At 40.2% G+C, this 23,310-nt stretch overlaps 1 protein-coding gene and 1 long non-coding RNA gene across 5 annotated transcripts in view; one reads left to right on the top strand and one right to left on the bottom strand.

The window, feature by feature from the left end:
- Positions 1 to 23,310, bottom strand: part of LOC308504283 — a 124,377-nt gene that overhangs the window by 78,343 nt on the left and 22,724 nt on the right. The gene's annotated exons all lie outside the window — the stretch shown is intronic.
- The window catches only part of CLRN1 (clarin 1), a gene marked incomplete at both ends in the record, with an annotated part of 36,807 nt that continues 32,574 nt past the window's right edge, over positions 19,078 to 23,310 (top strand). For all 3 annotated transcript variants that reach the window (XM_081064537.1, XM_081064536.1, XM_081064535.1), the window contains one exon: positions 19,078 to 19,330. In XM_081064537.1, the coding sequence (XP_080920663.1) occupies positions 19,078 to 19,330 (253 nt within the window). The remainder of the gene's footprint in view (positions 19,331 to 23,310) is intronic.

Raw genomic sequence — 23,310 nt, 5'->3', positions numbered from 1 at the left:
GAAGAATTAGGTAGACAGATTAAAGATTCGAGAGTAGAGCAGTTACATGCAAGCCTGATTGTGCCATAAAATAATCCAGGGAGCTTTTAAATAATATTGAAGTCCTAGCCCCATTCCACCTGATTTAATTTATCTGGTATGGGATTTGGGGTGGGTCTTTTTTTAAATTGTGATAAAAAACAGATAATTTTCCAGCATAACCATTTTTAAGTGTATAAATTCAGTAGTGTTAAGTATATTTGCATTTTTATGAAACAAATCTCTAGTACTTTTTATCTTCAAATCTGAACTCTATACTCATTAAACAATAACTTCCCCATTGCCCCTTGCCCCAGACCCTGGTAACCGCCATCTGACATTCTATCTCTATCAATTTGACTACTTTAGATATTTTATTTAAGTGGAATCATAAGGTACTTGTCTTTTTGTGACTAGCCTATTTCACTTAGCATAATATTTTGAAGAGTCAGCCAAGTTGTAATCTGTGACAGGATTTCCTTCCTTTTTAAGACTGAATAATATTCCATTGTATTTACGAGGTCTGACAGTTAAGTTTGCAACACATCCTAGAAAACGTGCTCCATACCTCATTGCTGAATATCACTACGGTCACCTTTGAAGTACTCCCCTTGGGAAGCTATGCAGTGACACCAGCATCTAGTCTACCCTTCAAAGCAATTTTGGAACTCTTTCTGGAATGGCCATCAGAGCTGTTGTCGTATTACCCTTGATGTCCTGAATATCATCAAAATATCTTCCTTTCAATATTTCCTTTATCTTTGGGTAAAGAAAGAAGTCATTGGGGGCCAGATCAGGTGAATAGGGAGGGTGTTCCAATACAGTTATTTGTTTACTGGCTAAAAACTCCCTCACAAACAGTGCCGTGTGAGCTGGTGCATTGTCGTGATGCAAGAGCCATGAATTTTTGGCGAAAAGTTCAGGTCATGTAGTAAACTTGGTTAACTGTTTGTCCAGTTGGTGCAAATTCATACTGAATAATCCCTCTGATATCAAAAAAGGTTAGCAACATCGTTGCAAGTTGGCAAACTTAACTATACCACATTTTGTTTATCTCTTCATCTTTTGATAGACATTTGGTTTGCTTCCATCTCTTGGCTATTGTGAATAATGTTGCAATAAATGTGGGCATGCAACTATCTCTTCAAACCCTGTTTTGGATTCTTTTGGATATATACCTAGAAGTGGGAATGCTGGATCATATGGTAGTTCTGTTTTTAACATTTTTAGGAGCCTCCATACTGTTTTCTATAGTGGCTGTACCATTTTACATTCCCAGCAGTGGTTCCAATTTCTCCACATCCTTGTCAACACTGGCTATTTTCTAGGATTTTTGTTTGTTTATCTTATAATAACCGTTCTAATGGTTATGAGGAATGACTGTGGTAATGGTATGAGGAATGACTGTGATATCTCATTGTGATTTTGATTTGAATTTCTCTAATGATTAGTGATATTGAGCATCTTTTCATATGCCTGTTGGCTATTTACATCATCTTTGGAGAAATACCTATTCAAATATTTTAGCTACTTTTTAAATCAGGTTATTTGATTTTTTATTGTTGTTGTTGCTGTTGTTGAGTTGCAGGCGTTCTTTTTCTTTTTTTTTATAAGGAGGGCACAGCTCACAGTGGCCCATGCAGGGATTGGACTGGCAACCTTGGTGTGACTAGCAGCCCACTCTACCCAACTGAGCTAACCGGCCACCCCATAGGAGTTCTTTATATATTCTGGATATTAATCCCTTATCAGATATGTGATTTACAAATATTTTCTCCCATTCCATAGATTGCTTTTTCACTCTGCTGATTGTGTCCTTTGATGAATAAAAGTTTTAAGTTTGGAATATTTCCATTTGTCTATTTTTGCTTTTTTTATCTGTGCTTTTAATGTCATAACCAAGAAACCATTGCCAAATCCAATATCATTAAAGTTTTCCCCTATGTTTTCTTCGAGGAGTTTTATAGTTTTGGTTCTTACATTTAGGTCTTTAATCTACTTTGGGTGGCTTTTTGTATGTGGTGTACGATAAGGGTCCAACTTTATTATTATTATTATTATTATTATTTTGCATATGGATATTTAATTTTCCCAACACCATTTGTTAAAGAGATTTTCCTTTCTCCACTGAGTGGTCTTGGTACCCTTATCAAAGATCATTTGACCATATAAGCAAGGATTTATTTTTGTCCCACTGGTCTATATATCCGCCTTTATGCTAGTTTCACACTGCTTGGATTACTGTAATTGGTGTCCTATCAGGAAGTGTGAGTCCTCCAACTTTGGTTTGTTTGTTTTCAAAATTGTTTGGGCTATTTAGGGTCCCTTGAGATTCTACAGAAGTTTCAGGATGAATTTTTCTATGTCGAAAACAAATGCCATTGGGATTTTGATAATAATTACATTAAATGTGTAGATCATTTTGAGTAGTGTGGACAACTTAATAATATTAAGTCTTTCAATCCATGAACACAGGTTGTCTATCTATTTATTTGTGGCCCATCAGAGCTTACATTTCCCCCTAGCCACAGTCATTTCTTCGGAGATGGGCACATTGCCCCTTCAGAGCCAAGGAGACAAAGGGAGAATTTTCTTTAGATTTCTGAAGCAAAAGCAAGTTCTATTCCCATGTGTTTTGCACTGAGGGCATGCAGAGACTGAAGCTGTTGTCACCATCAACCCATGAAGCCTGAGATGGATGTCAACACAGTTAAAGGCTGAGACAGGAGATGGAGTGATATGGAACATGGATGATTTCCTCTGAGCCCAGAGGCCATCACTACTCCTGATCTTTTCAGTTATATGAGCCCAAACAATTCCCTTTATGCCTAAACCAGTTTTCGGTTGGCATTTTGGTTATTTGCAACCAAGATCCCAGCTGATTTAGAAAACAAGACAGCTTTTCAAAGAGTGGGAGACCAGGGAGCCAGACCCAGGCAGCCGTCCTGGGCCTGAGCTTTCAGCCACCAGACAACGATGCCCTTGAGCAGAGCCTCATCCCTGGGGAAGGCCAACCTACAATTCAAACAGTTGGCCAGCTTGCAAGAATTGCTGCAGTCTCCAAACCCATCGCATCTGAGAGATGTTTGCAGGTTATGCTCTTCCCTTCCTCCACCTCTATTCCTTAGGCTCGCAGCACCAATTCTCTTCTTCCCATCAACATTGCTCTCAGGGAAAGCTCTAACTAATTCATTCACGCTAAGGTTTACGTGACTCATACTTGTTAAAATATCTACATTTTAAAAGGGGACGAAATATCTTCATCATGAATAAAATTTCTAGTGATGGAATTTTTTAGACACATGTGAGTAGTCACTTAAATAAAATGTTAAATTGCCTTGGTTCCTTGCACTGTCTTTGAAGTCTAATTCATTGCAGACAAATGAATTTGTCTATGCCTATATAGCTCTGTATTGATCATAAACACAATGATACAGTACTTTATTAATCATTATAGAATGCAGCAATTCACAGTAGGCCTTGTAGTTTACCCACCTCCTATTTGAAAAAGTGCAAACTGCCCTCAGAAACATCAATGAAAAATCACCATGACCAATAGTTATTGAACACTTATTATGTGTTCCATATGCTAGGCATTTTTCTAAGAACTATATATACATTACCTGATGTAATCCTCACTGACACTCTAGGAGGTACCCACATTTTAAATCTCACATCGCAGCTGAGGAAATTAAGGTGCAGAGAAGTTAAGTAACTTGTTCAAAGTGGCACTGTTACTAAGCAGAAGAAAACTACGGAGCTAAAAATCTACATGGGCACCAGGGTGGACCAGGCCTCCAGGGCTCCTCTTAGGCCCCAGGAATCACAACTTGGTATCTAATGAAATCAAGACTGAAAAATTATTATTTTAGAATCACCGAACTTGGGATTATCCAATGTGCCATTGAAATAAGAGAAAAATGAGATCTAGCCAGAATATCAGAAATAAAACTAGACCAGACATCTAATACTTTCCAGTCTGTGCTCTCTGCATTCATTCATTCACTCCTTCATTTATCCAGTATAAACATTCCATAGAAAATGTTGATTTACTACACATGGAAAATGTTGGGAATGCCAAAATTAAAAACATAAACCTATAAGCAAAACAAATAAGCTCTTTGCTCTCAGAGAAACAATAGTGTTGGAGAAAAGGTGTTGAATCATTACCATAAAGTGCAATAACGCACCAATCAGCCACTTACAAGTAGGAGCCAACTCTGTGTGTGTGGGTGGGGGGGGGTACCAGGAAGTCTTCACAGGGGAGAAAGAGCAGGAACTTTCTAAGGAAGCCAATGAAGGAAAGAACGATCAGGGAGAGAAGGTGAGACCAGGTATGAGATGCAGGTGAAGTGTCTGGGGAATTGCAGGGGTCTGGTCACAGGAATTGGGGCCAGGAAGATGGGCAGAGAGGGTAGTAAGCATTTCTTATGCCAGGCGAGGAATAATTCTTTTTTGGGGTCATGGGTGTTCTTGGTCAGATTTGCAATTGGAAACGAATTAAAATTTTAAAAGTCTGTGGAGAAGGGGGTAGAGCTGCGGAGGTGTGCTGGGTGAGGGATTTTAAGTATGGAAACCATCAGGTCAGATTTACTGCAGGGCTGAGATGGGGGTACCTCTGAGGAGCTGGGAGGAAAATGGATGGGGTTGTAGGAGTCAGGTTCAGAGGCCTGCATTAGTCAGAAGAGAGCTCATGAGAACCTACCTTAGGCAGGGCTGCAGAGATGGGGAGCAAGGGTGCATTTGAACGGAAACGCACACGACTTGGTCACGGATCAGGTACGGAGGGTGAGAAGAGCAAAAAGAGGCAAGTCTGCCTCCCTGGTTTCTGAGCTGTGCGACAGAACGGATGGTAAGCTTTCCACTTCTTTTCCACAGTACAGGCAGGGTGTAGACAATTCAACAATGCAAAGCTCAAGAAGTAACAGTGAAAGCTCCCTTGTCCTCATCCTCCTTCACCTCCAGTGTCACTCCCCAAGCTGAAGCCACTGTTAATATTTTGGTCAATTCCTTCAGATGTTTTTCTATGCCCGTGTCAAACTCAGTTACTTTTTTAAACACAAAGAGCACTTCTGCTACAAAGACATACTGGCAGATCGTTCAAGTTTCTCGAGAGAATGTTTGCAGTCCACCATGGGTAGCACTGCGTTGGCCAAAGTTTCGTGGGGGTGTGGGGGGAGAGCCCCTCTCTGGGAGTTCATTCTGGGCCGTCATCGATTCAGCCCTTGTTATAGCACCGTCATTCATAAGCCCAAAAAACAGCTGCACAATGCCCAAGAGTAACACAGCCTTCACGAAATCGATAAACCTTCTTAATGAACAATTCGCCTATAATACAGGTACATCCATCTCCAAAGTTAAATATAAAATACATTCTCTTTGGTATTCAATGCCCTGGAAATCCCAACAGGACTGTTTGTATGTACATCAGCTTTCAATTGGAGAATTAGATATGGACATTTTTCTTTCTCCTGTGACGTGGATAATATTACTTCTACAAATTAAAAATAAGGCAAATGTCATAAGGATGTAAAGAGCTGACTTTGATGGCATATGCAACTGCAGTTAAGAGGGATATCTCTTTCATACACACACACACACACACACACACACACACAATATAAAAAAAATCACTTGATTTTCAGAGGAAAATAAAATCTACCTTTTTTTATAGAGCTAAAACAAATCATATTGCACACACTAAATTGTGCATATTCCCATAGGGAATTCACTGGTTGGGAGACACAACAAGGACTAAAAATGGAATAAAATAGCCCCATCTGAGAACTCTAAATCTTTCCAAAGTTTTGTTTCAGAGAGAACCTGTATCAAAAGATATATTAGGATGGTAACTATGCATACTGGGACATTAGGTAAGAAAAAAATTAAGCCTAAATTTGTCAAAAATTTAAGTCTCATGTTTAATATTTTTAACTTGATATGAAAATAGAAACTAATATGTATAACTGTTAATTCTTGATTCATTGGTTTTCTTAAAATGTGCTTAATATTTTAGCTGTTTCAAGTGAGGCATCTCCCCAGTTCAGAAAGTAATTATAATATGAACAATAATAATTATTATAAAGTATAACTAGACTTTATCAGTTTATCGAGCATTTATTATATGCCAGGCACTATTTCAAGGTGCTTATATTATTATTCCATTTTATCCTTGCAATCCATTATTACCCCACATTTAGTACTGTGTATTATAAACTCAAGGGCTGCTTCACCAAGGGGTTGCTTTGGGATGACAAAACATTCAATGAGGTTTCAACAACATTTGTGAGAGGAAGCCTTGTCCAAATCTGCTATTTGGATCTGCTTCATAGCTGAGAGTCGGGTATAGAATAAAGTGGAACATAAGCTCCTGCTTCCCCCGCTGGTACTCACAGCGTCCAAACTCAGAAACATTACCCTTTTGCATCTTGCACTAGTGGTTGTCAGGATAGGGTGTCCAATGTGAACACAGAAGGGAATGGCTTCCAGGTCTCAAATTAAAGAGAGGGTGTGTATGTCTCGGGGAGCTGCAGTGGGTGACGGTGGAGACATGCACAGACAAGGACACCCCCAGCAACAATGAGAGCCCACCCCAAACAGACTTATTAAAGGTAGAATTTATTGCTGTCAAAATAATCAGACAGCCCAAACAACCAAAACAATCATATACATGTTGCATTCGAATGCTTACAAAGGCATTTTATTAAATGAAAAAAGCCCGATGTAGAGTTTGCATGGGATATGATCATCTGTTTAGAAAGTAGGTGGATAGAAAGAAATAGGGATAAATAAGAGAGAGGGAAGGAAAGGAAGGGAGGGAGGGAGGGGGAGGGAGGGAAAGGAGGAAGGGAAAGAGGAGGGGGGGAGAACCAGAAGAAAATACATTTGAAGAAGGGTGGTGTAGAGGTGCTGCTTGCCTGGGGCACCACATTCCAGACTCTGGCCCTCAGCTTTGCAGATGCCTTAACTAGATTTTCCTAGCGCTCAGAGAACAGTTCTCTTCCTGGGGGTAGACTCTCACTAAGGGCACAAAATCGGAAGAATAAATCAAAACACCAGTTTCCTTATTTAAAGCAAAAGCTGAAACTTCCAAAGGGACTGGCACTCTCCCGCTCTGGACAGCACCTTCGTCCTGGCAGAGGGACCCACACGGAAAGCCAGATGACCCCTGGGAGCAGACAGCTGTGGTCAGGTGATGGGGTTCCGTGAGTGTCCTGTAAAGGCTCAAGCATCATCATCTTTTTGTGTCTGCGTCCATTGCCAGGACGATCCTGTATCAGGAACCCAACACATTAGATTCAAGGACCAAAATCTCCCTCGCCCAGCAACTGACGGCACATTGCTAACTTTTCTCTCTCTGACATTCTCTTTTAAATTTTCTTGGCTGATACTTCTGATTGACACATTTTCTCTTTAGACATGTTAATACCATTTATTCTGCAAAGGCTTTAGACAGGCTACTATAGCCAGGCTTTATTTGCTCCTCCCACTTCTGATCTGGAGAAACATTTTGCCTTTAGGGCTTCATTTGCACGTAGGTACACCCATTTATTCCACAGTTAATGGTATTTCTTGAGGGGCCACTCTGTGTCAGCAGATATTTGTTCCATGCCCTGGAGATATAATGGGGAACAGGAAAGCTCCCTGTCCTCATGGAGCTCACATTGTAGTGGACAAACAATGATCAGGCTGACCAACAAATAAATCCTATAATACAATTTCGGTGGCAATAGGAAGACAATAAAACAGCAATGCGATAGACAGTGGCTGGTCAAGGCATGCTGCTTAGGTAGAGTGGTCCATAAGGAACCCTCTGAGAAGGTAATATTTGAGCTGAGATCGGCATGGAGAGAAGGCACCAGCTTTTGGAAGGTCTGAGGGACAACCACTGGCCGCACAGGGAAAAGCCAGGGTCAAGTCCCTGAGGCTGACACAAGCATCAAGTGTCCTAGGAACAGCAGGCAGGCTGTGTGCTGAGCCCTGGGAGAGAGGATAAGAGGAGATGTCATGGGGTAGACGAGTAGGACCACAGAGGGATTTGCAGGCCACATGAGTGTGCAATGGTATGGTAAGTGCAATAGGAAGTCACCAGAATGTCTCTCAGGAGTTTGGTGGGATCTGACTTACATTTATAAAGAGAGGACAGTTGCCTGCTGAATTGAGAGTGACTTGCCCAGGCAGAGACGTTAGAAGGCAATTGCTAGAGCCCGGGCCAGAGACCATGGGGACTATGAGCAGGGTGACATCAGGGGACATAGTGACCTGTGGTCAGGATCAGGTGCAGCAGAAAGAATGTGTTGACAGACTGAATGCAGCAGAATAGGGGGTGGTGAAATAAATCAAGGACAGCTCTTTGGATTTTGGCCTCAGCTGGGGTGGGACAGGAGTGCCACTGATGAGATGGGAAAAGCTCAAGACGGGAGGAGAAATAGGAACTGTGTGTTGTTCTTGGTAAATGATTTATCCAATCACCACAGTTTCATGATTCATCTCTCAGAGTTTTAGAGGAGACTCAGCTTACATTCTTATTCTTAGAACTCCTGTTCCTTCCCCCAACCCCATAATACATGGAGCCAGAAAACTCAAATAACTGAATTTTTCCTTCTTTCTATTTTATGAAAAAGAAACACATGACAAATAAACCAAAGTGGAGTTATTTAAAAAAAAATAAATACAGAACTTCCTGGGTGTCATAGGGTCAATACAGTTTCAGCCTAATCCTCTATACCATCTGCACCCTCTGCCCCGCCTGACAAGAGCTAATGGTCCAAGTGGTGGTCACTGTGGTGATTCCAGACGATTGTAGAGTATGCGTGCCTTCTGAACTGTCACAGAAAGATGAACCTGTGTGCAGCAGAAGGTTAGTGTTAGGTAGACACTGCCTTACATGTTTTACGCCCTTGGCAGAATACCAGAATGAACTGAAACACTTCACAGAGATTATTTAATTCAATAATTTTTCAAACAAGTTGGGGGTGACTCCCGCAAGAATTTCAGATGTGTGGTAACTTTTAAAATGCCCCCCGCCAAAGATACTAAAATTATCCCTTGGGGTTTTTTTCTTCCTTGGCTGCTTCTCTCAACCCATTGTGATGACAGCTCTTGCCAATGACAGTGTTCCTTATCTGCTGCCTAGGCAGAGAAAGGTTGAGAACCACCAATCTTGTCAAATCTACCAGTGTGAAATAGCAAAAAATAAAAGTCAAAGAGGAAAGTTACGTCCGTGGTAATGGCTAAGTTAGTGTCAAGACCGATCATGGAGGCCGGGTCTCCTGGCTATGCCACTTCTTCTAAAACATGCTGACTGTTTATAGTAGAACGAATTTTGGAAGAAGTAGTTCTTGAATTATAGTTTGTTTGGAAGAAGTGGTCTCTGTATGTAATAGTATATATAACTCTGTTAAACAAACTATTGAATTGATTAGAATACCCTATTTTTCTATTCTGAGAAAGAGGTTAATTCACATTTAACTTATTACATGAGAAAATATCTAGAGAGCAATATGATGAGTGTTGGCATTTCAAAATATTTTAATTATTTAACTGTTTTTCTTTCTTTTAGGTGTAATTTAACTAGGTATAATTTACATTTAATATAATTTTCCCTTTCTACGTGTACAGTTCTAGAAATTTTGACAATTTTTTAAAAAATTTTAATGCAGATTTAAATTTTTTTTTTTAATTGGGGAATATTGAGGAAGAGTGTGTTTCTCCAGGGCCCATCAGCTCCAAGTTGTTGTCTTTCAATCTAGTTGTGGAGGGAGCAGCTCAGCTCCAAGTCCAGTCACCGTTTTCAATCTTTAGTTGCAGGGGCCACAGCCCACCATCCCATGAGGGAATTGAACCAGCAACCTTGTGGTTCAGAGCCCACACTGCAATCAATGGACCCATCAGCCGCCCCGACAAATGTTTTTAGGCATGTAAGCCCACCATGATCATGACTCTGCAAAGTTCCCTCTTGCCTTTTAATAATCAACACCTTTCCCCACCGTTAGGCCGTGACAATCATTGATATAATTTTTGTCCCAACAGTTTTGCCTTTTCCAGCTATCACGTAAATGAAATAATTCAATAGCATCTGACTTTTTTACTTGACAAAAAGCATTTGAGACTCATCCATTTTGGTGCATGTGTGAGTAGTCTGTTCCTTTTTGCTCCTAAGAAGTATCTCATTATCTAGGTGTACCCCAGCCATGCACAGTTGGTGGACATTTGGGTTGATTATGAATAAAAACCACTATAAATATTTGTGTACAAGTTTTTATGTGGCCGTATGCTTTCATTTCTCTTTAATAAATATCTGGAGTGGGGCCATTTTGAAAGTGTATGTTTAACTTTTGAAGGAACTGCTAAACTGTTTCCCAAAGAAGGTGCTATTTTCCATTCCCACCAAGATATGTGAGTTTCAGTTGCTCTGTATCTTTGTCAATACATCCTCTGTATTGTCAGGTTTTTGCTTGTTAGTTTTTTTAGTCATTTGAAAGAGTGGGTTGTGGCACCCCACTGTGGTTTTGCCTAATGCTATTCAGCATCTTTGTGTGGGCTTATTTGCCACCTCTCTCTCTTCTCTGATGAAGTGTCATTAAAATACTTTGCCCACTCTTTTTTTCTTGGGATAGTTGTTTCCTTATTGTTCACTTTTGAGGGGTCTTTATATGTTCTGTACACAAGCCTTTTATCAGATATATATTTTTCACATATTTCCTGCCAGTCTGTGGCTCTCCTTTTCATTTTTTATTATAGTGCCCTTCAAAGCCTAGAATTTTAAAAAATTTATCAGTTTGTTTATAATTTTAGGGTTCATATTTTCTTTCTCTAAGAAATCTTTACCAACGCAAGGTCACAAAGATTTTCTCCTCGAAGTTTCTCATATTTTAGGCTTTACATTTAGATCTATAAACATACTTCTAATTAATTTTTGAATAGGGTATGCTTTTTCCTTTTTAAACATCTTTGTTAAGATAATCTTTTTCATAATGGTAAAACATTTCTTGTGTCAATAATATGACAAAGTCATTGGCTAGCCTTCATTCCAAGAGAAGCGAAAGCTGAAATGAAGCTTGGTTCTCTTTCCTAAGGAGCCCAGGTTCACTGAATTTACATCTCTTCTCAGAGTGCCCATGGCTCAGTGCCCAGGTATTTTACACCATTTAAAAACACAGTGTAACGTCTGATCCGCCTTGCTGGTGATTTTCAGCACATGAAAAGTCACAGTTTTGGCTCCCAAGTATGGTAATTCCATAGGCTGTTGCCAGTCTAGCTTGGGTTTCTCAGTACTCACCACCCTGTTACCTGTCTTTGGCTGCTCATCTTGGAGAGAGACTTTAAAGATAAGGCATTCATAGCCCTCTAGGTTGCTTGGTCTACAATTTGCCTTTATTATTTTCCAAATAAGAACTATGCACAGAGAACACACACAGAGCAGTCAGAAAATTAATAAAGATTTTATATGAATTTCAATCTGAATTTCCTGGCAAGGGACTCTTAACCTAGAAAATCTGCCTTGCTTTCCAAGTGCTTAATGAAACTGTCTAGGCCACTAGGTTTAAATGTTTGGCTTTAACACGTCACTGCCCAAGTGACCAGCCTGTGTTTCACCATCCACGGGGACAGTATGGTCTAGTTTTTCTAAGAGGCATCAATAGACAGTTCATTCAGGATCTTCTCACGGGTGGAATATATATATATATATATATATATATATATATATATATATATATATATATATATATTAATTTATTTATTAATATATATACTAATTAAACTGAGAAAGAGAAGGAGGAGAGAGAGAGAGAAGGTAGAAGGAAAGCTATTTGAAAGATTAATTCATGTGCAAGCTACCCTAAAGCTGGACAGAAAGAACCAAATCATAGTTCTTTGCAGAGCACACATGGATGCAGGCAGATTTGCTGAAGGACACGATAGTCTGAGAAAGTGAAGAGGAGGAAGGGATCTCACATTCAAAAGAGGTTGGGTAGGGGCCTGAGCAGCAGCGAGGGGCTGAAAATGGAAGGGGAGTCCCTGATCATCTATCTAACTGATCTGTAATCCAGGCCTTGTCGTGGTCACCTAGTGAGGCCGCTCACTGGACAGCGGCCAGCACAGCCACAACCCACCCACAGCAGGGCTGCTTGGCTATGCGCTCAGACTCAGTTCAGCCCTCCGCAACTCTTCTTTTCCTCTCCTGAGGAAAATCCCAGGAAGTTAATCCCAGGAAGTTCATCAGCACAGGACCTTGTGGTTCCTCCAGGATTGAAGGATGGGACCCTGGACACCTATGGGGGTAGTGACAGCATGAAAAGGGAGGGCTCATCCTTCATGAAGGCGGGACCAGACAAGACCAGCCTGCTTGAAATCTCCTGAGCTAGGGCTATGTGAGACAGGCCCTGTGATGAGGCACACGCAGCCCTCACACACATGCTTCCATACCACACACGGGGCCCACGGCAGTCATCCTTCACTCTGCTGGCATCGCAGCCAGTTTCACCCTGTGTACTGCACCAAGAACCAGCCAGGAGCTTTCTTTAGAAATCAACAGGTAAAAGACTAAGAAACCTTTGAAAGCGTAGATCTACATTTGACTTCTTGGAGGGAGAAGGGTGACAGCTGATAGAAAAATGGAGCCTTCAGTTTGGGCAGTAGAGGTCAATTCAAGATCTTTTTTATGGAAAAAGACTCTGCTGTCTTCTCTCTTTCTGCAGAATGGCTCCCAGCGCTATGACTTGTTCTCTCAGCACCATGACTAGATTTCTGGGAGACATGATCTGATTGGTCCAGATGTCTATTCTTAATCAAAGCACACTAGAAAGGGTGGGTCACATAGTATAAATGTGGAGAGTTTATCCCAGTGGGTATTGAAGAATTTCTCAAAGAAAGGGTCGAGGGCTGGGGAGACACCCCAAAGTATATGTTACACTATCACAGCACTTGTAATAGTCCTGTCACTATTGGCTCTTGTGAACGCATTGTCTAGCTAATTGTCTTTTCACAGGCAGCCTGCCAGCCCAGATTTCCCCAGGCGATTACGTTTTTAAACCTAAAGACATCTTGTTGCTTTGGTTTCATTCTTATAAACTATGAAGATAATCTTGAATCTCCATTTAGTATCTATTATTTATAGCTGTCTGCCCAGAATCAGTGCTCAAATAAAGGTTTGATATAAAGCTAACATTTTGGATGACATATAGGCTATGTTTCTAAGCAAGTCACTGATAAAAACGTACAGGGGAATTAGTCCAAAGATCTCTCCAGTTAGCCTCACTCCCTTGTTTTTGGAGTTTTGACAAACTATAAATTCACCTAAGTGTGCTATTATCCAGTTCTTCGTCATGAGAAGGGTTTTGGAGACTTTTTGATCTGTATGACTGAAAAGTAAGTTATCCTACTACCTGAAACATCTTAACAGAGGAGGGGTAGGAAATTTAATAATTGCCCCAGTGTGTCTGAAAAGAAATAAATCCATACACAGAAAGCACTTAGAATAGAGCTGAGACAGAGTAAGTCCCCATATGTATTAAATTTTTGTTAATACTGCTACTATTACTCTGAAGCATGTCATCACAGAAATTGTCATTATCTTATGTGTCACACACCCACCCAAGGAAAACATTTACACAACAATAATAATTGGTAATGACAGAATCAAACGACTTCAAAGTTTGCCATCTCAATACATCTACCCCAGGTTACAGCAGTGAGGAAAATTACTATCAATTTCCCTGTACTAGGAATCTGGTCCATCTATTATTGTTAACGTAGGTGTTTCAAACTGTGGCTTTCCTGTTGCCTTCTTTAGGTTAACTAACTTTTTCCTCCTTCCTGTAATAGCTCAGACGTTCTGCTGGGTTGAGGTTTAAGTATCAACATAGTCTTGATATAAGATACCAACGAGAAACCCAGAAAAACCAAAGGGTGTCACACATATCTTGTTTGACAGATCATACCAGCAGCAATTTTCCTCCCCTTCTGGCTCTCGCTCTATAGCTGCTCTGTCAAAGAAGCTCAACTCTTGCACTTACTCTAACTATCCCCATAACCATCATCGACCCTGAAAATCCCTGCACTGAATTCTCCCTCTCAGTCCAAACCCACTGTGGGTTCATCTGTATTCCAGGAGAACTTTGTTTTCTTTTTCTTCCCTTCCCTCAACCCTTTTAATCCTCTAGTTCAAGCAATTAGCTCTACAAATATTAGCTGCAATCAAGGTCTAGCACATGTGGTAATTTTCCCCCTAATAAATCAATCAATTCTTTCTGTGGAGTGTTTTTCCCCCTTACAGTCATTAGAGAATTACAATGCTACTTGAGGATCCCCAGCAACTTGAATTAGTCAAGAAACGTCAATCAAATTTGCCAGATTTTGCTTTAAAGATGAGAAAAATCGGATAGATTCACAAAGGCCTCTTGTGTTAGAATAGGAAGCCTGATAAGCCCTTGTTGCATTTCTCTTGGAGAGGCTTTAGCATATAATGATCCATTTGGAAGAAAATCAAAATCAGTATTACCAATGACAAATCAGACAAAACCCAGAAACTCTCATTAAATAATCTAAAAATTCATCATTGGAATAATTTCTAGGCAATGCCATATTCTATAATAGCTAACAGGTTAGAACAGCAAAGGAATAAAAAGAGAAATAATCTAGCAAATGGACTAATTTTAATTTCATAACATGCAAAGAACTGTTTTTAGTTAGAGGGGAACTAAATGATCAACTGCTTCTCAGAGCTTACTTTAGGGTTGGGAGTGGGGGGTGGTCTTTGAGAATAAAGAGTGAGGGGGGCCCAGTGGCAGAACTCCTCGATCCCATCCTTTCCAGTACAGAAGCTCAATTTTTAACTCTTGTTTCACCCAAGAGTTTAGTTGAGGAAATGGTTTCACTGGTTAAAAAAAATTCAGAATCGCCTATGTAGGCCGAGATCACTTTTCATACATGAGTAAAATGAATGCCAGAAAAATTAAGGAATTCTTAGTTTAGTGATAGACTTGGAACTGAACCCAGGCCCTGGATCACATCCTCCTCTCAGTAGTCTTTCCACACCGTGCCACGCTGTCTCTTACACAGAGAGAGTAAATCAGGTGAGAATTCCCAGGCCTTTGGATTTGGGACTTTTTTTTTGTTTTTGTTTTTGAATGACTATAAGGAAAAATAAGGAAGCCCAATTAGTGTGAGAAGAGACATAAATGTTATGTTGAAAGCGAAGACAGAGTCTGCAGTTGTACTCGTTTCCCTCTATTCTTTGGAGTCACGCTGAAGAATTATATCATCCAGAACCTGAAAGGGGCCACGGGGGAGGATGCGAACGCCTAGTTCCATTTCCTCATGTCACCAAATGCATTGCTATTAAGATTGCGAGAAGTAAAGATTTCAGTAGGCTACTTGGTGAAAACTTGCTGACATTAATGACTCAAGTTCTCAGAGAGCCTGCAAGGAAAATGGTGTCATCGCTGTCATTCAAGACATTTAAGATGAAATTTCAAAAGAAGGCTGTCAGGCATAATGACTGCCAGATTCTATTATATCATTCCGAGAGGGTGGATCACACACTACTATGCAGCCTGTGGGAGGTGAAGATTAAAGTTTGAAAAGAAACTGCACAGGCACAGAGAGGAGGTGAGGTGGGCGTGCGACCTGAGGGCGGCTGCTTCACGACCAGGAGACATCACCGCGACATTCCCATGGTGACTTGGGGTCTTTAGCATTGGATATGATGGAACCTAACACCATCAGAACATTTCAACAAGATCATGCTCTTGGGGCTGAAAAAAATTCAGGAAAGTGTGAGCTATAAATGGTCTAGATTTATTAATTTACAATTAGAATATTCCCTCTAGTGACCAGATGTTTGTGTCTGCATGCATTCCAGTACCAAGACAGCTGCAAAGCCTTGTCAGGAATCACAAGGCAGCCGTGTGAGAATGGGGCACCCCTGGTTCTCGGCCTGGGCTGCACATTGCAATCACCTGGGGTGCTTTAACACTAAGGCCACTCTAAGTCCAATAAATCTAAATCTTAGTTATTAGGACCCGAGGCATCAATAGCTTTCTCATCTCCTCATGTGATGCCAGTGAGAAGCCCAGGCTGAGAACCCCGGGTCCAAGCAGAGGTCATCCAGGCCCCCTGGGAGTCCAGTCTTTAGCCTCATCCCTTCCATGTAGGGATTCATACTCTTGCATTTCGTAGACCACTGAGGTTTTGTTTTGTTTTGTAAATTGGGAACAGGTATAAGTTTGCCAATTTTTTAATTTGCCAAGTAAGAACATTAAAAATTCAACTACCATGATTTTATAAAGAAAGGAAATCTTTACCACAAAGATCAGGATCAAAGGTTAACTCACTATGTCATAACTACTTTTCTCATGTTTCTACAGATCAGGGAAATTTTCGTTATAGACTGGTGCATACTTAAGAACTGGTGTCATCTAATTGCTCTCTGCATCCATAATCAGGGCTCTTCTTGGATAGCTGATATATTTGGCTAGGTTTTTATTCATTAAACCACTGTTTTATGTCACCTACCCTTCTCTTACCACATCCTTTCTGTAGAGGTATTAATAATATTGATTATGTTGTAGGTAATTTCTGCTCCCAGGCTTGGAAATGTTCTGTCTCTTCCAATTACGGAATATATTGATTTAGTTAGCAGAACTCTCCTTAGACATCTTAAACTACGGTTTCTGGAATGGGTGTGGCACACATACCTCCAGAAAACCACTTTTTGTGGGCACTGGTGCCCCCTTGTTTTGCTAGTGAACAAAGATGGCAATTACTCTAAATCCAGCCGAGAATTCATTGGGAGGCCAAATAACCTGTAATTAGTTGTTTATTGGGTGTGTCAAGTAATCTGAACTAAAAAGACTTACTGATATCGTAAACCTAATTTGGAGTGCCTCTTTTGAATCTTGTGTATGCCCCATTCTTTTGAGGCCCTGGCTTATGTTGCCCGCCTCTTCCCCCAATGAGATCCTGGCATTCTTGAGTCAATTCTATGCGTAGTTGTCTCTTTAACAAGACAGCCCCTGGCAACTACTAAGAGAGAATAGCTGTGCCAAAAAATCCCAGTCTATATTCTCCTCAAAGTACACACAACCTAGAGACTCATCTATGCTGACAATGGTGTAAAATAAATCTTCATTTATTCATTTCTTTTCAGCTGCCATGCTGAAAGGTAGATGAAGAGAATAGAAGCTAGCACAAACATGTGCTTTTGACCAACTGGAAAAATTCTATTTGCAGATGTCTCTGTTCTTCAAGCACCCAAGATGTATCACTAACAGTGGGTTACTCTGTCCTTGTGACCCCCAGTTCAACCCCACCCAAACTGAAGAGCTTGTCATCTCTTCAAGGTCAAGGGCTGCCTAGAACACACATAAACCTCATAATTAGAAGACCTGGATTTGAAGTCAGCCTCACTACTTTCTTGGGCAAATTGCTTGATCTCTCTGAGCCTCAGTTTCTTTACCTTTAAAATGGGGATATCATCATCATATTCACCACCATACCATCATCATTTTCATCATTACTTTATATGGTATTGTGAGATTAAATAAGAATTCAGGTAAAATACTTAGCAAGGTGCCAGACATACTCAGTTCTTACTAAAAGTTAAGAACTTTTGTTCTAAAAGTTAAGAACTCTTTGTTGATCAGACCCTAGTACAACAGACATACAATAGATATTCAGTAAACACACACACACACACACACACACACACACACACACACCAGCCCTGTATCTGTTTGCGGGAGGAGGAATCTCATTGGAAATGCAGAATGGAAATGGTGTCGCTGAATTCCGAACTTCGGTTTTCAGATCTTGACAATTTAACCAAACTCCCTTTGCTACTTAATCTTGCTCATGACTTTGTCTCTTGTCCTCCTAACCCATCACCTTGGCTGGGACCCTACTTTTCTACGGCAAATTCTTAGAGCTTTCTATCTGACCACAGTCCCTTTTTCCCATGACAATGCCTTTGTCTTCTTTCCAGATCTTCCAGATCATGGTACCTCTCAGACTCAGAACGACGTTCCCTTGCAATTGTCCAGAAGCAGCCAAATGTTTTAAAGGGAAACATTTAGTAATCTAGATATTTATACCTGCATCTCCATAGTTTTGTTTGCCAGGAAAAATTTGAATCATATGCTTCATTGATATATTTGTTCTAAATCATGGATCTAGGAGAAAAGAAGTTAGGAAGACAAGTCCCGGTGGTTGGTCTGCAGGGGTGTCCAAACTTTTTTCAACATTTTTTTACCAAGGGCCATATGCGGTAAAATACACAAACAGCCGGGCCACTCACTCGAGGCGAAGTACGTATTGCCTCACCTGGTTTATCTAAGTAAACTAAATATATTTTTGGAATTTGCTGCGGGCCAATTAACCATGGATTGTGAATCGCAGCTGGCCCGCAGGCCACGGTTTTGACACCCCTGGTCTAAGGCATTTCACATCCATGCAAGACCCACTTCAGTCCCATCTTTGGTCCCGGTACAATTAACATTTTTCAGAATCAATTAATATCAATAAACAGACGTGTTTTTTCTAACTCTGCCAAAATTCCTCTTCTACCCGCCCCCAACCACACAAAAAAACAACCCACAAAAATAAAAACACATCAACAAATGAACTTCTCAAGTTGCTGAAAATTTACCATAGGAGCCAAGTCTGTTTCTGAAAGTTTCAACTCATCCAATCAGACAAAAGGCTGAGGAAAGGGGAGGCATCTATCACGTTACACAGAGGACTCCATCTGTTATCTTAGACCTTTGTTACCAAGTGACACAAGAGGAGATACTCGAAGGCTGTTTGAAAGAGTTTTATTTTACAGATTCTTAGTCCAAAGATTTCAAACTAAAGAGAAATAGAAGCAAAAGAAGCCTTCACCCTGGCATTCTACTGACATTTAACCTGGCCAGAACCTCTGTCGATCGTGAACTTGCCTTTTCTGCTGGGATCTGGCCATTCAGCTTCTATAATAAATGCAGCCAAGGGGCAGTCGCTTCTCGACACTCACGAAGGTCTTGCTTTTGAACGTCACCCTCACAAAAGCCATTTCTCATCATGCCAAGCCAACAGAAGAAAGTCATTTTTTGCATGGCTGGGTTGTTAAGCTTCGTGTGCGCCCTCGGAGTGGTGACAGCCCTGGGGACACCCTTGTGGATCAAAGCTACTTTCTTCTGCAAAACTGGGGCTCTGCTCGTCAATGCCTCAGGCCAGGAGCTGGATAAGTTTATGGGTGAGATGCAGTACGGGCTTTTCCACGGAGAGGGCGTGAGGCAGTGTGGATTAGGAGCGAGGCCCTTTCGGTTCTCATGTAAGTAACAAATGCATTGCAATTCCTTAATACTTGAGGCACACTTGTTGCATGGAATTATTTTTAAGAGTCTTGTCCGGTCTAATGCAGGATTTTTTAAATAGCTGCAAACCATTTGAAACACCTATGATCTCCGAGCCATCTCTTCTTCCTAGTTTTTATGATTTTGTGTTTATATTATTAATTATTTCATCCTTGCTATTATTTTTATGACATTATTATTATTATGACAGCATATAGTTAATGAGTTACTATGGAGTTAAATTTCTTCAAAAGATAAGTAATTAAAATTCTTCTTAAATATTAATATTTACATAAGAAATTCGGGGGTCTTTTTAAAAAAGGAGGGACTTAGAGAAACAGGAAAGCTGCAAGCCGTGGTTTTCCTTGGTTTTTTTTTTAAAGGGTCACTGTTGTGGTCTGCATGACCAACCCTAGCTGATTTTCCACCTTGCTCACGACTCTGTTTCGGGTCTGCTTCCCTCTTCCCCTTGCTAGGACCTTTCCTGATGATAAGTATTCTCTTGTTTCAAACCAATTTGGAATCACTTAGCTATAGCAATTGGAAACAATCAGCTGCACTAACTGGGAAAGAAATAGTTGCCTATTTAGTACAGAAATTTGCAACTCATTGATCTTCAAATCAGGCAGAGAACGTGAGACAGTTTTCCTGTTGCGATTTTTGTGAAATGGAAGTATTATCTGCAGTATTTATAATCTGTTTATCTTAAGAAGAGAATTTTTTAAAAGTTACCATGTGAATAGGCAACTCATTAAATGAAAATTAATAAGAAGTCATTTGTTATATCTCTCACAGCACACATTCAGAAATTATTATTATTTCAAAAGGGCTGGTTTGGAACAATCTTATAAAGACACAGCCAGTAAATTAGTGCATAAATCACTCTTCAGGAAAGGAGCTTACCAATTGAGGCATTTAAAATGAACTATTATTTTGCCTGGATATTATTTTCTCTAGCATAGGTAGAAGACTAAATTAATTGAATTTATTATTAACATGCAGTGTCTAATTAAATTTCAATGCTGGCCTATTTATATTTCTGCAACATTCCTTGTATCTTCTTAGTAGTTATTGGACACCAAACTTTCAACTCACAAAAGTTCATAAGTGTTATGAATTTTCATAAGGTGCCAGAAATTCACCAAGCATTAGTCTTCAGCTTTTCAAGATATTATCATCCACTAGATTTGATGAAGCGGATACCAACTCTTTTTGCTGAATGGTTTTAATTTACTAGGGTAATGGGGCTGTTAGAGTTGTTTAGCTTTCACTGGGGCAGGGGTGTGGAGGTGGGTGGAGAACAAAGCACAATGTCACATGATTTGCAACTGTATTAAAAAATAAAAAAGGAAAAAAGATAAGTGAAAGGATTTAACCATAAGTCACTGGCAGCTAAAGCATGAGTAAAGCTTCGCACAAATGTATTTAGACAAAAGCAGGGAACATCCAGTGACTTTGCTGGAACCTTTGCTTTTTCTACAGTGAAATGGAGATACCATAGGACGACCTAAGCCTATCTTCTCAACGGTGGCTTCCTTCAAGCCAAATTCAAAGCCTCCAAAAAGCTCTGAGTGGATGATTCTGTTTCTTCCAAAGTCCAATTTATAATTAGAGTACAACTCATTTCCAAGAACTTCCCTCTTTCGCATTTTCCCTTTAGAAAGTTATTAAGCAAATGTTTGGATTTGCAGAAACTTTCCAGTATAAAAGGAATGCAAAAGGTAACTCACCAAAGTATCAGTCATTTCGTGGTCAGTTTTATTCATGTTGCCGTGTTACCTTCAGTTAATATGAATTCGCATTCCAATTCTGCTAGATTGCTAAATGCTACCTCACTGACCAAACTTTTCGTTTCCATCAGCATTGGCCAACAGAAATATAATGCTAGCCACACAAGGCACGTGTGTAATTTTAAATGTTCTAGTAGGCACATTAGAAAAAAAAAGTAACAGGAGACAAGTGAAATTAATTTTTAGAGACATTTTCTTTAATGCAAGATATCCAGAATACTGTTATTTTAACTCTTAATATATATAAAAAAAGTATTGAGATATTTTACATTTTTTTTTGGTGGGGTGCTAAGTCTTTGAAATCTGGTGTGTATTTTGTACTTACAGCAAATCTCAGTTCATACTAACCACATTTCAAGTGTCCACTAGCCATTTCAATGTGGATAACAGCTTTCATACTGGACAGTGAAAATCTAGATGGAGATTTACTCTGAATAAATTGGGCATTGATGGTCTCCATATTTTAAATGAATTTTTGCTTGGTTGTCTACAATCTTATGTGTGTTATTTTTATGTGCAATGTATGTGTCACTTTTAAAACCCAGATATGTGTTGTAACGTGAGGATGAAGAATGGACCAGAAAAATAGTTAGGCTATGTTGTCATTTTTGTTCCTATTGAACGTTCCCTGTTGACTACTCTATCTCTTTTAATTATAACAAGAATCTTCCCTGCCAGCATGCACAGTTATGCTGGGAAAATTTCTGCCTCATTTACTCCGGCTGGTTCTCATCCATTTATGGGTCAGTGGTTCATTTTCTAGAGGTCACTGGCATTCATACGTAGCACACAATTTCATTCATTATAATGAAGAACTGTTTTCTTTGCAAGGCAACACAACTGGTGGGCTTAATTTTTCCTGAGGTGTCACCTGTAAAATTTTAATGATGATGGTTAAACTCTAAGTGTGCCATCAAGACAAAAACTGCTAGTTTTGCTCTCAGTGTGTGTGGGTAGGTTTCTGTTTTGGTGGCTTGAAACACTGCAGAGGATCATGAAAATACAATATCCAAGAATCAATGGTATCAATCATTCCTAGGTATGTTGATCTATTCATTGCCGACACATTCAATGAGCCAGTGAAAACTCATGGAATCTTTTTTTTTAATGTGAAAAATAAAAATGAACCAATCATGTGTCAGAGCTTGCAACTTGAGCCTTACTTTAAAAAGCATTTTAATTTGTACCTTATGATTGAAAATTTGTAAAAAGCTTAACAGAGGTTTAGCTTATTTCATATTTTAGAAAAGCAGAGTCTCTTTACCAAATAAAGCATGTGATCCAGATTGCAGAAGGGATGTTGAAATTACTTCTGTGAGCAAGCAGGTGGCTTCCCAAACAGATTTTGGGGTAGATGACTTAGGATTTGGGATCTCTGTGACCTCTGACGCTCTGTCTCCACACGCCCTGCAAACGAGACTCCTGTCTCCTGCTATCCCCACCTGCCCCAGATGATTTACTGGTCACTGTCCTGCACACCTGCACCTCTCCTGTCATCCTGCCAAACCACAGCAGAGCTGGAAAGGTCTCTGACCAACCCTCTTCTGTCAACAGTGCCTGTCTCTTCTCCTTTCTTAGTGTGTGGCCGGTGTGGAAGCAGGCATGGTGGGAGAGGGAGGGAAACCTGGGAGTTCACCTGGGAAGATTACTGGTGGGAGGGGTGGGGGAAGGAAGCCACTTGACCATTTCACCTAGTACGCATGCGCAGTTCTGCCATTTAGCTGTGTGTTTGGCAGGGGGACTATTGTCTACTCTCACTCGTTCATTAAAACAGTCCAACAAATAGAGATTCTGTTTTCTTCCCATTATAAAAAAGTGATTAGTGGGAGAGAGGAGAGTAATGTTTAAGAAGCACCAGTGTGAAGGAAAATTTCTCCATTTCTCTCAGCCAAATAACTTTTTCCTCCTTTGTAATTCCCAGACCTTGAATTTTGCTCTATTATTTCAAATCACCTGGTATTACAAGTATTTCTCTGCAAGGAGATCCTGAGCTCTCTCTCCAACCAGACCTAGCACAGTGCACACCCCCAAGAGGTACTTAGTAAACGTTTGGTAAACTGACACTTTTGACATTAAGCAGCCAAAGATTGAGGCAGATATCTGCCACTCACTGGGGATGAGACCTTGTGCAGATCACATCACCTCATTGGTTTTCGGTTCTTGCATCT

This window comes from Rhinolophus hipposideros (assembly GCF_964194185.1).
Source record: "Rhinolophus hipposideros genome assembly, chromosome: 2".
Lineage (NCBI taxonomy): Eukaryota > Metazoa > Chordata > Mammalia > Chiroptera > Rhinolophidae > Rhinolophus > Rhinolophus hipposideros.
The sequence above is the reverse complement of the archived record's forward strand: the minus strand, read 5'-3'. Positions and strand labels throughout refer to the sequence as shown.